We start from the raw sequence: 17,615 nt of genomic DNA on the forward strand, positions 1-17,615 counted from the left end.
ACGTAGCAGCACCTGAATGTATTAAAAACAGTCCGAACATTCCTCAGCCAGTTCACCATGAAAACCCTCAGCTGAACACCCGGTGCGCCTCTGCTACATCCGCAGTCGTATTATGTCCTTGCCAGAACCCCAGCGCCCTCCGCCCGTTGTCACGCTCAGCTCCTGCCAGGATCCCAGCGTCCTCCGGCCGTTGTCACGTTCAGCTCCTGCCAGGACCCCAGCGTCCTCCGCCCGTCGTCACGTTCAGCTCCCACCAGGACCCCGGCGCCCTCCGCCCGTCGTCACGTTCCGCTCCCACCAGGACCCCAGCGCCCTCCGCCCGTTGTCACGTTCAGCTCCTGCCAGGACTCCAGCGTCCTCCGCCCGTCGTCACGTTCAGCTCCTGCCAGGACCCCGGCGCCCTCCGCCCGTTGTCACGTTCAGCTCCTGCCAGGACTCCAGCGTCCTCCGCCCGTCGTCACGTTCAGCTCCTGCCAGGACCCCGGCGTCCTCCGCCCGTTGTCACGTTCAGCTCCTGCCAGGACCCCGGCGTCCTCCGCCCGTTGTCACGTTCAGCTCCTGCCAGGACCCCGGCGTCCTCCGCCCGTTGTCACGTTCAGCTCCCGCCAGGACCCCAGCGTCCTCCGCCCGTTGTCACGTTCAGCTCCTGCCAGGACCCCAGCGTCCTCCGCCCGTCGCCACGTTCAGCTCCCGCCAGGACCCCAAGCGTCCTCCGCTCCTCCCAGGACCCCGGCGTCCTCCGCCCGTTGTCACGTTCAGCTCCTCCCAGGACCCCGGCGCCCTCCGCCCGTTGTCACGTTCAGCTCCTGCCAGGACCCCGGCGTCCTCCGCCCGTTGTCACGTTCAGCTCCTGCCAGGACCCCAGCGTCCTCCGCCCGTCGCCACGTTCAGCTCCCGCCAGGACCCCAGCGTCCTCCGCTCCTCCCAGGACCCCGGCGTCCTCCGCCCGTTGTCACGTTCAGCTCCTCCCAGGACCCCGGCGCCCTCCGCCCGTTGTCACGTTCAGCTCCTGCCAGGACCCCGGCGTCCTCCGCCCGTTGTCACGTTCAGCTCCTGCCAGGACCCCAGCGTCCTCCGCTCCTGCCAGGACCCCCGCGTCCTCCGCCCGTCGTCACGTTCAGCTCCTGCCAGGACCCCAGCGTCCTCAGCTCCTGCCAGGACCCCAGCGTCCTCCGCCCGTCGTCACGTTCAGCTCCTGCCAGAGCGCCAGCGGAGAGGCCTGGCCGTGTCTACCGTGACCACAGAGCCGCGCGGACCGAGCGCCGCGGGCCAGCCCTGATGGAGGCCACCCGAGCAATACGACATGATTCGATTGTGCCGATTGCTGTTTATCTTATCTGGAGTAGGAGGGGGACACCTGGCCGGGGCCGGCGGAGGATCCGATCGGGAGAGGGGGGGGGGGGGGGGGGCTTCGGCAGGCGAAGCCGTGCCAGTTGACCACAGCAGTCTGGTCGGCGAGCGGACGGCCCCGTCCCTGGCGACAGCCGCCAGCCCCGCGACGCGCACTACCCAGAAACCGGAATAACTGAGCTGCTCAACTTAGCGAACGATCAAAGTGAATATGCATACCTTTGTGTTTGAACAGCCATTTCAGCTGTAAGACAACACCATGGTAAAACGTGCGCGACTCAGATTTTTACCGATGGGTACAGCTTGTAGGCTATCTTTGCTATAGCCACATACATTTGCATAGCATCCGTGCCATGTTTGCACAGCTCCCAAAATAGCTGGAATACTAACATATATCACACAGAATGTTCTTCACTAATGCACTGAAGAACTTACGTTAAATGTCACACAGCATGCAATTATGACAGCCACAGCTGGGGTCAGGACACGCTCCCAAGTAAACGCCACGGACTGGCCAGCAACAGCGTCCCAGCTTCCAACGTTCGGAAGCTTACGTCACGACCAAAGCAACTGCGTTTGGACGCAAGACGCGCAGTCGCGGACGAACGCGAGCCGGGACCTGCTGCGCCACATTCCGCCCATCCCGGCTGGAGGCGGTCGTGCCGCAGCCGGGCGCCCGACGGTGACGCAGCCGGCGGCGGACGTCCGACAACCGAACACCCGGCTCGGCGGCGCGGCCGCCGCCGGATCCGCAGCCCTGCCCGTCCTGTCCCAGCCGACGCCGCCCTCGACGAGGGCCTCCGTAGGCGCCATCCGCACGCTCTCAGTCATCCCATCCGCTCGCGAGTCCCGAACGGATCGGACACGCCGCCGACGCCGCCTGCAGGTGCCGTGTGCCGGCACCGCACCAGCCGGCCTGCGAGCCCGTCAGCGGGCGGCGGGACGGCGGCGGTCGGTGCGGCGGCGCACTCACCCGGCAGTTTGGACGCCGTGCGCATCACGGTCCGCTCCAGCCACAGACTGGCGAACGGGTTGTCCGGGTCCTTGGGCGTTCTCCGGATCGGTCGCGAGTACACGAATCTGTCCACGTCGTTTATCTGGGGAAGGGCGGGGGTGGGGGGGGGGGGGGGGGCGGGCGTCAGAGTTGGGGCGGCGGTCACAACTGGCCAATGACAGTGACCTGGAGCAAACACACCGTCCGATTACACTGCGTTTTAGTGGGAGGGCTGATGTGCAGCAATAACACCGCAAGTAATTTCCACCCACGAACAATGACACCACACATCACGGATCGCCGTGAGCGAGTCCGCCCAGCCCTCGGGAGCGCGCGGCGTTGTTCGGCGAGCTCGATGTTCCGTCCAGCTTCCTAGCGGCTGGTTAGTGTTAACGGAAACATCCCTCACGAGCCTGTGGAGCAGCACACAAGCCACTGTAAGGAGAGACAGGGAACCACCTGCTTCCTATCAATTGGTCCGCCCGGAGCCCTGCCACCAGACTTTGACTCAGCAGACCTTGTTGGGGACCAAGCCGTAAACGATGGCCAAATATTTACACTACGCTTCTTCTCCTGCGTGAAAAAGATGGATTATACACACAGACAACGCCACTGAAGTCGCCCATTTTGTTGCAAACAAAATTATACGGACTATGATGAGGCTGGGGCGGCTCAGTTAGCTCTCACGCGAGTCCCACACGGACACATGCTAGGTACGCACGGCTTTGAAGTCGGGGGAACTAATGGCCTGTCCGACGACTGAGCCTCTTATGGCGGGCAATCCGCACAGCACACGAGCGTGACTGACGCCCATCTGGAGCCGCGCCGCAGCCGCGCCGGGTTCGCTAACCCGGCGGTCACCGGCCACCAGGCTGGCGCCGCAGCTGGCAAGCGGGGGGCGGCGCTGGTACTCGGGGTGGTACGTACCCGGTAGTACTGCAGGATCTTCTCGGTGACCGGCTTGCCCGAGAAGCGCTTGTTGCTCTCCATGTCAGGGTCGACGCTGTTGATCTGCAAGTCTGGCGCCAGCGCGGTCAAGGCTTTCAACAGCACGCGGGCCGCGCACCGCCCGCCGGAGAAGGCGGGCGGAGCCGGCTCTCGACCCAGCGGGCCCCGGACAGCTGACTCGTCACAACAGCCACGGCAGGCCCCAGCTGCCTTACCGCAGCCGAGGCAGTCGCACCAGCCAGCCGCCAGTCACCACACCACAGACGAATGCCCCCGGCGAGTATCAGCAGACAGCAGGCCAGACGGAAAGAAGAAAGCGGACAGAAAACGAGAGGAAGCTCACGCAGGGGCACGCCGAAAGTCCATACCACGGCACAGGTCACCAGCAAGGCTCTGCTGCGCAAAAATCGTCCGTTCGATAGGGCAAACCACAGCCGGACGCCCCCTTCCATCCCCCAGTAGCCGGCCACTGGTCTGGCCGTCTGGAGCCCGGCAGACGCTGCGCCCCGCCCAGCGCGCTCCCCAGCTCGGGCCGGGCCCCGGCCGGCCTCGGCGGCCTGCGAGGATACACTGCTGCAGCGACTCGGTGGTCTCGGGCCCCGGCGGAGCCAGGCTCGCCATCAGCTCCGCCTTGGGGAACAGGCACTGGATCCGGGCGCTGAAGTCTGTCAGGCGCTCGTACTCGCGGCCCCGGTACACGAACACCTGCGGCACAGGCCAGGCCAGGCCAGGTCAGGTCAGGTCAGGTCAGATCAGGCCGGGTCAACTGGCGAGGGACCACACTGTAGCGCGGTGCGGCGCCGCGTCACCGCGCCCGCACCAGCCCACCGTGCGCAGGCTGGCGTCGATCTCGACACACTGCGACATGGGGCCGACAATCTCCCCAATCGCGCGACCAGGCGCGACACGAACTCGAACCAAGATCCGGGTTACGTGTTCATTCGCCGCCCGGAGCTGCCGCAGGGTGACAACGCAGCTGGCAAATTAAGGGCACGAAAGGCAATCACATGGTTTCGCGATGGCCGTGCAGCTGGCCGGCGCGGCTCTACCGGTGTTCGGTCGCCGCGCTGATGAGGTTATCACCTGACCGGCGGGAGGCGCTCACAAAAACCAGATCATATTTCCGAGGCTGTCTCGTTAGTTTAGTCTGAGCCTGCCACGGACAAGATCAATTTGCAGAAAAACAGAGTGGGGGAAGAGAGTGCGCAGAAGGAGGGAGAGAGGGGAAGGAATGAAGGAATGAAGGAAGGAAGGAAGGAAGCATGGAGAGCGAGAGGGAATGGAAGGAGAAAGGAACGGACGGAGGAAAGATCGGACGGAGGAAGGAACGTTGGGACAAACGGAGGGCGAAACGGACGGAGGAACGGAGGGAGGAACGGACGGAGGAACGGACGGAGGAACGGACGGAGGAACGGACGGAGGAACTGAGGGAGGAATGGAAGGAGGAACGAAGGGAGGAAGGAACGGAGGGAAGGAGGCGATGGAGGGAAGGAAGGAGAAAACGAGGACGGAGAAAGAGAGAAATGGGGGCAGGGCAGACACCTACAGAAGCGCTGGGTGGACACGGCCGCCTGTCACCTTGTTCTGCAGAAAGGCCGGGAATCCCCGACCGCAGAAGGCGACGCGGAAGTACCCGGGCATCGGCCGAATCTCGTGCAGGATCTTGTCGTAGAGCCGCGACATGCGCTTCAGCAGCTCGCTCAGCTGTTGGTAGTCGAATGTTTGCTCCTCGTACTGGCGCACCAGCTCCTTGCACAGCTCCAGCGCCGCCTCCCACAGCTGCGCACAGTGCGCACACGGTCACGGCGCCGGACGCCGAGCGCCGAATAGCGGGGCGTGGCGCCCACTGCCGCGAAGCCACGCGTGGCGCGTAACACGCCGGCCCGACACGCATGGTCTCAGCTCTGAACGGCCGCAGGCTGGCGCCCGCCCCTACTTTGTGTGGCCAGGCGCTCAGATCGCCTCGATTGGAGCGTGGCGTTGCCGCTACGGTCCGGCAAAGCATCGACGCAGAGACTTACTCCGACGTGTGCAGGCGTGTTCAGGAGTGCGGTCGTTCTCAGAACACTGTGTTAACAACCATCTAGCTCAACACGTGTAGCCAGCTTCCACTACGACCGGGCTTCTGGCAAAACCCGCCAAGAATCAGACACACATACGTTTCGCTCCGTCCTCTATGAGCCCCCCCCCCCCCCCAAAAAAAAAACTGTGTAGGGAGCCACCAAAACAGCCGAGGTTGCCGGCGCCGGCAGCTCACGTTTCCCTTGTCGAAGTACATGATGATGTCGTAGTAGAGCGCCTCCTTCATGGCGCGGTGCGTCTCCAGGTGTGCGTAGGTGCGGTGGCGCAGCAGCGAGGGCAGCGGCTCGTCCGACCACTGCAGCGCCTTGGCGTGTAGCTGCCGACACGCCACACACACGTGCGGTCAGGGCGCCGCCGGCGGGGCAGCGCCAGGGTCGGGTCGGCCGTCGCGCAGTACAGCCGGCCCGGCCGTGTCAGGTCGGCGCCAGGGCGGCCGGCGCACGGCAGCAGCGGCCTGCGCAGTGCGACTGTCGGAGCGACTCGCCACAGCCATACCGCCGCCATCCTGGCGCCAGTCAGTGGCACGCCGGCGGGATCGGAGCGGCGCCGGCCTCCCCCGTGACGGCCAACAGTTCAGCGCCCGAGGCGGCACACGTCGGCCGGTCAGCTCGGCCGCTGTGTGCGTTGAGATGACACGGCAGCTTAATTCACGGCGGACGTACGGGCAGTGGCCTCACCGCCATCTGCGATGCGAGCAGGAATGGCTTTCGGTGGGGGCGTGCGGCCTGTCAGCAGTCGGGTGAGACTCCTGCCCACCGTCGCCGCAGGGACGGGCCATAAACTGAACGACGGGAGCTTAGAAAGACGCACCTCACCCCACTTCAAGAGGGAGCTGAGCTTGTCCTCAACAGGCGGAAGCCCAGCCCACCTCCAACGTCAGCGCGGCCTACGTTCAGTAAGCCAGAATCTCAGCACACCATCCGCGTGAGCAGTGAGTGAGTATGGTCGCGGCGCGGGCGCGGAGCCTACCTTCAGCGTGAAGCCGGCCTCGATGAATTTGTCGGCGGCCAGGTGCAGCGTGCACAGCTTGTGCAGGTAGCGAATGTACATCTCCTGGCAGCCGATCTCGCTGTAGAAGTGCTGTAACAGGCGAGCCGGGTGACCGCGCGTGGATTGGAGCAGAGCAGCGCGTTTGGGCGGCCAGCGCCTACCTCCAATAACGACCGCGAACACGATTCAATCCACAGAAGCCCTGACCAGTGGCCAAGAAAGACGGCGGTCTCGCCGATAATCTCACTGTCCTCAGACGCCACGTGGGCCGCGCCCCAGCGCGATCAGCCTACGGGACACGGCACCGCAGGCAGGCAGCGTGCCGTGCCGGCCGGTGGACAAGCCAGTCATCGCGGTGCACGCTCACGGGCTTCAGCCAACACCGGGACCCGATCCGCCCCCACCCCAGCGGTCCCGGCTGTCTGCCTCCGGTCCCACTGTCCCGGACCTGATCACGTATGGCTGGTGCAGGCAGTGCATCGATATGCACCGCCACGTGGTGTACTCCGCGCCCGTTTCCACACGAGGTGTATTTCGGCAACCACTGTGCTGTAAAAGATCGCTGACGGTTTTGTAGTGTTTTCCAGGCGTCACTTAAATGACAGTCCCGTTACGCGGACACGTGACAGATCCGCAGGTGGGAAGTGCAAGAAAATTATTTCAACTGAGAAAATGCGTCATCGTAACTAAATTGTGCCGTGAAAAAGCGATCCCATCAACATAATGTCTGTCCTTTTGTCGAGCGGGGGCGACATCGGACTTAGCAATATTCTCCCAGGTTACGCAGTTTGATGTTACGTTCGCCGCGATGCAGTGACCAGACACACTTGGGTCCCCGCTCCTCTACATCGTGTCTCAATGGTACAAAAGGTGTCCATTCTAACGACCAAATTGTAAAATAAAGAATTCCTCTAAAGGATGACACATAAAATGCACTGACTTACGATCATGGAGCAATTATCCGTGGCTGTCGTTCACAACAGCACGTGCTCTACTAACCGTTAAACGCACGTAATGTTTCGGTGCGCCTCTTGGCATCTTGGGCCATGCAAGCATATACGTTCCACGGTACCCGCATCTGGCAGTACTGATCGCTCGCTTGAGTAGGGATGATGTCCACGGGCCCTTCGCATACACCAGTACTCTTGGGAGTATCGCTGATGGATACAGATCCAGGGGTTCGAGGTCGGGTTGCGCGCCGGGCGGGCAAGGTTAGAAAAAAGGGTCCGATGTACAACACAGGCGGCTTGGCTTTCTGTTTTTATACTTGACCGTCCCATGTGATAGATTGTATTATGTCCACAAAATAGCCTGCGTTTAGCTTTAATATGAATGCAAAGTAATTACAATCGCTTGGATATCCATAGCACATCTTCATTTCAAATGCATCATTTTTGACGACTCGCATTTAGCACCACGTGTTAACAGGGCTGCATTCCTGGCAATATTAACAGAGCTGTGAACGCAGCAGACGCGGGCTACCGGGCGTCTGTGCAGCCGATCGGGACTGCCGATTGGTCGGCGGTGCTGCGCCCTGCTAATGGAAACCACTTATGGCAAACCAGGCGCCATGGGATTTCGTGATGGCTACACCAGCACAGCACCAGATATTTGGTACCGGTCTTATAAAACGGTCTTAGTATTGGTGCATATCACCGTTGTTCTAACTCGGGTGTCCCCCTCACCGGACTTAACAGTTTTATTACATCGCATTTCCGTTTGATGACAAGTTCCAAGTAGCTCTTCAAAGCGACTTGTGCACACCCTGAGCATGACTGCACCAACGGCGTCCGCATCAAACCGTGGGCGAACACCCTGAGTCTCACTGCACCAGCAGCGTCCGCATCAAACCGTGGGTCAACACCATGGGCCTCACTGTAGCAGCAGCGTCCGCATCAAACCGTGGGCGCACGCTCTGAGCCTCACTGCGCAGCAGCGTCCGCATCAAAACCGTGGGTCAACACCGTGAGCCTTACTGCACCAGCAGCGTCCGCATCAAACTGTGGGCGCACGCCTCACTGCGCCAGCAGCGTCCGCATCAAACCGTGGGCGCACGCTCTGAGCCTCACTGCACCAGCAGCGTCCGCATCAAACCGTGGGCGCACGCCCCGCGCCTCATTGCACCAGCAGCGTCCGCATCAAACCGTGGCGCACGCCCGCGCCTCACTGCCAGAAGCGTCTGCATCAAACCGTGGGCGCACGCCCTCATAGAGTGCAGCGTAACAGATGGCACGTCAATTGTGAAAGCCAGGCCCGCCGGTGTAGCTGCTCTCACATGCCGGATGTTGGCTAACATCGCCGTCTGACGGCTATAGCATGCCGCAGGCCAGCGGCCGCCCGAGTACGGCCGTGTCAACGTCAGGCGGCTGTCCCGGCCCGGCTGGCCCAGCCCGGCCCACTCACCAGCAGGATGACAGTGCAGCTCATCTTGTTCTCTTCGTTCTCGTCGCGCATGATGGAGCGGTACTCCAGCAGGCGCTCCATCAGCCGCGTCACCATGTTCACGAACCGCGCACCCTGCCGGTTAGCAACGGGGCCGATGTAGGCGGGGCCGGTGTGAGCAGGGCCGGCGTGAAAGGGACCGGTGTGGGCGGCGACGGTGTGGGCGGGGCCAATGTAGGCGGGGCCGGTGTGAGCAGGACCGGTGTGGGCGGGGACGGTGTGGGCGGGCGGGGACGGTGTGAGCAGGACCGGTGTGGGCGGGACCGGTGTGAGCAGGGCCGGCGTGAACGGGACAGGTGTGGGCGGGGACAGTGTGAGCAGGACCGGTGTGGGCGGGGACGGTGCGGGCGGGGCCGGTGTGAGCAGGGCCGGCGTGAACGGGACAGGCGTGGGCGGGACCGGTGTGAGCGCACCGGCGTAAGGAGGACCGATGAGCCCGCTGGAGGTCCGAATCATGACCGGTATCAGCCATCAGATGACCTCCATCCCGACCCACGTGAGCCACACGCCTCAGTTCAGCACAGCACTCTCCACACGCACCCGAATGTACCCAGAGGAGTCGCATCACCGCCGAGGCTCATGTAAAACGAGGACTGGCAACAAGAAAATGAAACATGAGAAGAAGAAAAAAGTCAGCCAAGGTGCCGTGAATAATGCTCCACGAAATAGCATCTCCCATCCAACCAAAAACGGCAAGCTGGGCAAAATCAAATCGCAACCAGGCTGTCACGGCTTTTACGAAAGTGCGGGATGATCTTCGCAGATTGTGTCATGGATGCCTAGCAAACAACTCATGAAAGTCGGGGCCATTCTTGACGCAAGAGGGATGGGCTGTATGGCTTGTGTAGCGACCTAACACAGCAGAAGCTTGCAGGGAATGTTTTACCTTCGCATATGGCTTTGAACTTAAGCAGCCAGACTGTGGCAAACAAACACATATTGGCAAACGTCCTATTGAAATATTATTAAAGCACAACCGCTCCGGTTAATGAGCTGCATTGCAATCAGCCCATCAGCTTACTCCAAACTGACATATGACTGCCAGTCACGCGACCAGTAATGACAGCAGCGAAGGCCGGAGGCCCCTGACAGTAGGTGATCGGACGGATGTGGTGCCGTTGCGTAACGTGACATAGAGTCCGAATCTTTTCTGTCACAAGCTATGCTGCTTCCAGAATATGGTAACTACGGTGGATGGCACGACACCGCACACTGAACACTGTTTAATTGTCTCGCCTTTTTCGGTAGCCTTACGGGCGGGATATCTATCCAAGATTTTGCAGATATTCACCACGAAAAAGATGCTCGTTCAGCCGAGATTAGACTACTCTGGAGCAGCGTTGGCAGCCGGCCCTCCAAAGCGGGCCAGGGATGGACTGACGTGGCACGGCACGGCACGGCACGGCACGCACGGCACGGCACGGCACGGCACGGCACGGCACGGCACGGCACGGCTGGAGCGGAGCTCGGCGGCCGGATGGCGCGGCGCGCCGCGTCCTCACCTGCTCTCGCATGGAGCTGTGGTGCTCGCACAGGTCCAACATCTTCTTGCGGAACACCTCCAAGTAGTAGCCGTCGCCGCGACCGCCCTCCACCAGGTGGTCCAGCTTGTTGATCATCTCACACTCAAACTGGTGGCGACGGCGGGCACCCGTCAGGCCAGGAAACACGGGACACGGCGACCGAACCGCATGTGGGGCCGGCCATCATCTACAGTGGCATGACCTACTGTCGTGACTGACTGGCAGACACGTGACTGCAGTCCATAAAACAGACTCCAGCATCCTGTAATCGTGGAGGTCCTGGATATATGTACATATGTATATGCATATATATATATATATATATATATATATATATATATATATATACATATATAAATCCCCGTATGCCGTTCAAACCATAGAGCTACTGGATCCACTGTTGAGGCGCCTGTACATGGCTGTAACCCGTGTAGTGTGTCACTATGACCGTCTGAGTACTGTGCAACTGCCACCGGTATAAATGTCAATCAGCTGAGTGCCTCGTATCCACCAAAGCGGTACCAACACGCTCAGCGTCCCATGACAGACCGTCTGGAGCAGCGGCCAGCCGGCTGAAACAGTGACCACCAGGGCCCGGTCGCTCAGTGAGTGGGCACCGACAGGCACCGGCTCTGGTTCATTAGCTGAGCTGACCACGGGTCCCGGCTGCACAATGCGAGTTACGTATGAGGATGGGTTTGGTGTTCAAAGCTAGTTAATTCGGCGACGGTCTTTGGACTCGAGGGCAGTGTTCGGGGTTTTCCACGGTATGGAATTATTGTACGGCGCATGTGTAACGCATTGGTGATCCTTTGTGGAGAACGATGCCGAATTGTTGACAGTGACTGCGACAATTAACGTGTTCATTTTTTAATGTTTTCTCGTGTTCACAATTTTTTTTTACCTTGATGCGCCCTCGTGAAGTTTCATTTGATAATATTCATGAATGGGACTACAGGCTACGCAAAAAAAATATCACATACAACCTGTTGGCGAAATTAGTTTCAGTGTTCATGATAGAACTCATAGAAAACAAATGTTCAATAAGCTCCGACATGTCGTCAAAAATTTGCAGCTCGTACATTTGCAACAAACCGCATTAACGAGCATGTCGAAAATAAATACGTGTCGTCACACATAGGCACGTTATCTAGCTACTATCTACACACACGCCCTTACTTCGCGTTGCACGTCGTGACTTATGTGACTAGAAAAATTTAGCACGCAGGCACAACCACAAAGAAAACCTCGCTATTATGAGAAAAAGACAGCAACGAACGCAAACTTCTTTCCCAACCACCGCCGAACCCGACCACCGAGTGCCGCCACTGGCGCCATCGCCGTAGGCGGCGGCGGCGGCGGCACGCACCTCCTTGAAATTGCACTTGCTGGCGACGGTCTGGCGCTTGGTGTCGTTGTACTGGGCGTCGGGCCGCACGGGCGCGTAGAACTCGCACTGCATCATGTCGAAGAACAGCGGGATGGTCATGGCCCGCAGCTCCGGGTCCGGCACGAGCGTCATCTCCAGGAACGGCCCCACCAGCGACGGCACGAACGAGATCTTGTGCTGGCCTGCCGGCACAGGAGGGCCGCGTCAGCGCGTCAGGCCCGGGCGGACCGGCTAGACCCCGACGCACACGACGGCCGGCGACACCCGCCGCGACCGAGGCTGGACACCATCGGTCACACGCGCGCACATCCTGCGATCCCCAGTAGTGAGACGCCGGTCCGCGCGCGCGTGATGACCTGCCAGCATCGAATGAAACGGCACTCGCATGAGCGCGGCCGAGCGGACCGACCCTGGCTCGGCGCCCCGGGACCCGCGGCCGATCGCGCCGCAACAGCGTCCGCGCTTACGTCACAGCCGGCCACCCACCCAGACTGATCCACATGGTGCAGATCTCCTGGGCCGTGCTCTTGCGCATGTCCTTGTAGCGCGCCAGCAACCGGGACCGCTTGGTGGCCGTGAAGTTCTCCAGCTGAAGCGGGCTCTGGAGGAGTCGGGGCGTGTCAGGACACGGCTGCGGTCTGCCTGCGGGTGCATGGTCACAGCGACAGGGCCACTGGCGAAGGAAGGTCATGTGGGGAGACGGACAGGTGGCGGGTGAAAGATGGGGGATACTGAGGTGAGGACGAAGCAGAAAAGCGAGGGGAGACGCCAACAGCACGGCCAAAAATGAAACACTACAGCCCGACAAGCGTGCACAGCACAGCTGGCGGCCTGAGGCGCCAACTGAACACAGACGGAGCACCAGCACGAGCCCAACTGCACCATCGGGGACTACCATGGAGGATCGGCGACGCCACCCCCACAACGCACATCCGCACAACGCCAGTCCGCAGGCCGGTCGGCAGACGTCGGACGCGCGAGTTCGGAGGGAATGGCCCACACCGAACACAGTGCGCCGTCGCCACCGGCCACCACCGGCCGCTGCACGCCAACAGCGCCCGTCCGACGACGACCGATCGCCCCCGGAGCCCGTGTGCTGTCCAGATCGAGCCCCAGAATGCGGCTGGAAGCCCGCACCCGAAGCGGCGGCGAGCGCGTCCCGGGAGCGCCGCACTCGCCAATGGGGCCATCCAGGAGCGGCGGCGCCGGCCGGCTCGCGAGGCACCCCTCGGCCCGGCAGCCGCGCCAACGCGCCGCCCACTGACCTGTGTCAGGAACGAAATGGCGCAGTGGAAGAAGTTGTTCCAGATCTGGGTCTCGAACGGGTCCAGGAAGCGGTCGCGGATGGTGTGGCTGAAGAGTCGCAGCGCCTTCAGGATGACGCTGCAACGGAGAGGGCCCGCTGTAGCGTGTGGCTCGCGATCCAGAGCGGGGACCCAGGGCCACAGATCTCACTAAGGGCCGCTCCTGCAGCATGTGGCTCACGATCCAGAGCGGGGACCCAGGGCCGCAGATTTCACTAAAGGCCGCTCCTGCAGCATGTGGCTCACGATCCAGAGCGGGGACTCAGGGCCGCAGATCTCACTAAGGGCCGCTCCTGTAGCGTGTGGCCCACGATCCAGAGCAGGGACCCAGGGCCGCAGGTCTCACTACGGGCCGCTCCTGCAGCGAGGCTGGCGCACGCTTTCCTCCCGGGATTGGGCAGCGCTGGGGACTGGGCCCGCGGCTCGAGGTTGGCAGCAGTATGGGACCACCGACCGGCGATCAGCGGAAGCGCGCCCACGGAAGGCAACTCAACCGACCACATCAGCTTCATTTCGGCAGATGTTTCCAAGGGCTTAATAAGGCCCCATCAATAGATGGCATGAGTAAGTAGATAACATGACGCAAATGACACAAACGGCGCCCCCGCATCTGCTCTAATGAGGCGGACATGATAAGCTACGCTCCTACATGATTAATGCCTCCTCATCTCACATGCATCCCACGTTGCCATCCGTCACGTGCCACATTAATAATTCCAGCAGGTGATCATATGGCACAATATATCACCGTGAAATGCACCTGGTGTCTGAATAACGTCGGCGTATTTCATCATCAAATGAGGGCAGTTGACTCCAAGTACGCTACAGATCACAATATTCAAATCAAGGTGACAAACTCTGTTCCGCGTGACCGCGCTTTTATGAACAGCACATAAACGTCATGTACCACAGCATGTGCAGTGTTCACCACACAGCAAGTCATATGAGGACTACAGGACATACATATGTGTCATTAAACTAATGTATCATTATACTATATTACATACATCAATGCATCATTTTAAAATAAAAGTATAATGTGCTCCATGGCATGCTCTTGTAAACAAGTCCAGCACGAACTATCAGTTCATGAATAAACTTAAGCCATTTCCTCATCAAAATGAATGCCAGGAGGCTAAATGCTTCGATGCATCTGATGCTTCATTTGAGTGTACTGTCAAAATTCGACAACGTAAGAATGACCATTTTGTGCCTTGGTTACGGTTAGAAATACATGACAGAGCAAAACATCACATACATGTTATTACTACACTTCATCAATTGCGACGTTATTGAGGACGTGGTGACATGTGCAAACACGTGCTGACGAACAGACTTCCAGCAGTAGCATTCCAACGCTTATGCACTTACACCGTAACGCGGGGTAAGAAATGAGCATCGCGACTTACTGGACCACGCAACAGAAGCCCTTACGGCCGCGCGACCCGAGTTGTGTCACCTGGCAACACAGACCATTATGGCCCACAGTCAAAAGCACAAGGGCACATCAGGGTGTACACCGACGGCATACCCAGGGCACTAAGTCTTCAGAGTCCGACGCGCGGTGGCGAAGCAGGGTCCCTATCAATCACCTGTTCTGGAGCGTGCCCATCTCACACCAGTCGGGCGGATAGACAATCACATGTTCTGGAGCATGACCATCTCGAACCAGTCGGGCGAGTAGACAATCACCTGTTCTGGAGCATGACCATCTCGAACCAGTCGGGCGGGTAGACAATCACCTGTTCTGGAGCATGACCATCTCGCACCAGTCGGGCGAGTAGACAATCACCTGTTCTGGAGCATGACCATCTCGCACCAGTCGGGCGGGTAGACAATCACCTGTTCTGGAGCATGACCATCTCGCGCCAGTCGGGCGGGTAGACAATCACCTGTTCTGGAGCATGACCATCTCGCACCAGTCGGGCGGGTAGACAATCACCTGTTCTGGAGCATGACCATCTCGCGCCAGTCGGGCGGGTAGACAATCACCTGTTCTGGAGCATGACCATCTCGCACCAGTCGGGCGGGTAGACACACTTGGAGACCAGGTCGCGCAACACCAGCAGGATCTCGATGATAAAGTGCAGCTGGTCGGTGACGTCCGAGAACTGCGCCATGTACTGCTCGTAGTGGTTCATCTCCATCTGACGCAGCATCGAGACCAGCACGGCCACCAGACTGCCCTGCAGGGCACGGAGGGGGGGGGGGGTCATATCGTGCCGTGATAGTGTCCTGTCTAGAATGAATGCATTGGGGAGAAGAGGCATATGTCTATGGTCAGCGCTGTAAAAGATATCAGCCAAGCTTTCCAAAATTCACATCAAAACGCACTTTTCGCTTTTTAGACCGAACGGTCGCCGAACTACTTGCTTAAATGGCGATTGAGCCGATGCAATGCCAGACATGACTTTGCGGCGTTTACAATGACCTCGCCAAATGAGCGTCAGTTCTGCGTCAGTGAGCAAACCAATCACCCGGAGGGGTTATCAGGGCACAACCGAGCTAGCTGAGTGGCGGATGCATATTGGGCTGGTAGGAACGCAAACAAACATTACTTAAACAAAAATTAAATTAGAAATTACAAAAAGGCATTACTAACAACGTTTTCATCCCAGTTGCTAGCCCAAATCAATCTTGAACAATCGTTCATTCCACACATACAAAGCATGTGGGAGTTCATACAGGAAAGGGTCGCAACATGTCGACCACCGAATTCTCATTTCATCATCACCGAGGGTCCATTGTGTTAATACCCATATCCGAGGCTGGTGCCTCAGCACCGTACCAAAACAGTGTCCGAGCTTCTATTATCAATACCCAGGATCTTTGGCTACATCTCACCGGCGTTTACACCATACTGGCTACCAATGAGCCGCCGTATACACAGACCGCAGCTCAGCAATCAAACGGGCCCCACAGGTCACCAAGGAGCCGGAAACACGACACACAGGTCACCCTCCACGTACCACCCTGCCGGCCCGCCTCCCCACCGGCCACGAGCGGGGAACACGACACACAGGTCACCCTCCACACTCCACCCTGCCGGCCCGCCCCTCCACCGGCCACGAGCGGGTAACACACCACACAGGTCACCCTCCGCACACCACCCCGCCGGCCGGCCCCTCCACCGGCCACGAGCGGGGAACACGACATACAGGTCACCCAGGAGCGGGGAACACGACACACAGGTCACCCTCCACACACCACCCCGCCGGCCCGCCCGCACTAACCACGAGCGTGCTGTCGCGGTCGACGCCGATCACCGTCTGGATGACCTTGCGCAGCAGCTGCAGCACGACGACACCGACGTCGGCCGAGGCGCCCGCCCGTTGCCGCCACAGCACGTCCAGCACGTCCGCCAAGATGTCGATGCACAGCCGCAGCTGCCGGGCAGCGCGGCACGGCACGGCTGTCAGCGCGGCTCCCGACACGACACGGCACGGCACGACACGTCAGGGCGGGCCAGATCAGCCGCAGAGCCGCCGCCGCCGCCGCCCGGCTGCGGTGGCTGCTAGGCCGGGGTTCCAGCGGCACCGGCCGGGCGGCAGCGGCGGGCGGCAGCAGCCGGGGGGCAGCGGCGGGCGTCAGGCGGCGGGCGGCGGCAGGCCGAGCCGGTACAGCCGCCGCTCCGTAGGCCAACATTACAGGACACCGCCACCAGCGACCCGCACGCTCTTCAACAAACCTCATACTTTGTCCCGAGCTGAAAATTCACACACCAAAAAGTGCCCTTGTTGCATAACATTAATTGGATTATATGGTGAATATCGTGATGAACCCTTGCTACATAACCTTATATTTATTATATATTTCGTACGTCGAATCTTACAGACATGACAGGTAGCATAGCACACAGCATAAAAGCATAGCAGCTATCTGTGAATCCTCTCCTTTGCGTATAGTCCAAACTTTACATTTATCTCCTTCCTTAGTAGTTGCAGAACAAATCCGTCGTCTGGATCACTCTGAATCTGGCAGGACATTAACTCTTCACATGACGAACATTTTTATTCATACAAAAATCAAGGCTTTTTAACGAAGGGATACCGGCTTTCTAAGCGGTTAAGACGCTGACATCTAGAGGGTCGCTGAACGAGAGCCTTAACAGGGCGCGATGTGCTGCGCTTGATATAAAAGCTGTCACTTCAACAATGTATCGCGGACTTGTGCTAGAAGCTAAAAACTTCGTGGTGTTTTCCTACCTTATAATACATCATATGAGTCCATACTGAGAAAGCTGAACGACAATTTCCATCGTGCCCAAGTTTATCTGTACACTGTAATCTTAGAATGTTGCACATATTAAAAGCTTAGCCAAAAATCTACGGCAGAACGTACGCCCTCCGAAGATCCGAGAGCTACACCTGGACGGCAATCGTCGTCCGCAAAAGCCTTGCAGGCAGCCATGCGGCCCAAGTTGTTCCCGTCGGCAGCAGCTCCAGCACCACCTCGACTGAACGGCTCAGCGCCCGGCCCGACACCCGCCGGCCGCTGCACGGCGCGCGAGACGTCTCGCACCGGGCAGCGGGCGGCGGCGGCCGCCCAGCACGCGCGGCCGCCGGCCCGGCCAGCAGGTGGGCTCACGGACA

The 17,615-nt window shown here is 59.7% G+C and overlaps 1 protein-coding gene across 1 annotated transcript in view; it reads right to left on the reverse strand.

Moving 5' to 3' along the window:
• Positions 1 to 2,323: 2,323 nt before the first annotated feature.
• Positions 2,324 to 17,615, reverse strand: part of LOC119098615 (dedicator of cytokinesis protein 1) — a gene marked incomplete at its 3' end in the record, with an annotated part of 31,788 nt that continues 16,496 nt past the window's right edge. Inside the window, 13 exon segments of the mRNA XM_037221588.1 lie at positions 2,324 to 2,447; positions 3,272 to 3,363; positions 3,862 to 3,997; positions 4,871 to 5,071; positions 5,550 to 5,690; positions 6,344 to 6,454; positions 8,768 to 8,881; positions 10,309 to 10,437; positions 11,699 to 11,901; positions 12,206 to 12,320; positions 12,985 to 13,102; positions 15,016 to 15,209; positions 16,257 to 16,409. Coding sequence (XP_037077483.1) covers positions 2,324 to 2,447; positions 3,272 to 3,363; positions 3,862 to 3,997; positions 4,871 to 5,071; positions 5,550 to 5,690; positions 6,344 to 6,454; positions 8,768 to 8,881; positions 10,309 to 10,437; positions 11,699 to 11,901; positions 12,206 to 12,320; positions 12,985 to 13,102; positions 15,016 to 15,209; positions 16,257 to 16,409 — 1,831 coding nt within the window.

This window comes from Pollicipes pollicipes, unplaced genomic scaffold (assembly GCF_011947565.3).
Source record: "Pollicipes pollicipes isolate AB1234 unplaced genomic scaffold, Ppol_2.1 Scaffold_4740;HRSCAF=5597_pilon_pilon_pilon, whole genome shotgun sequence".
NCBI classification, from domain to species: Eukaryota; Metazoa; Arthropoda; class Thecostraca; order Pollicipedomorpha; family Pollicipedidae; genus Pollicipes; species Pollicipes pollicipes.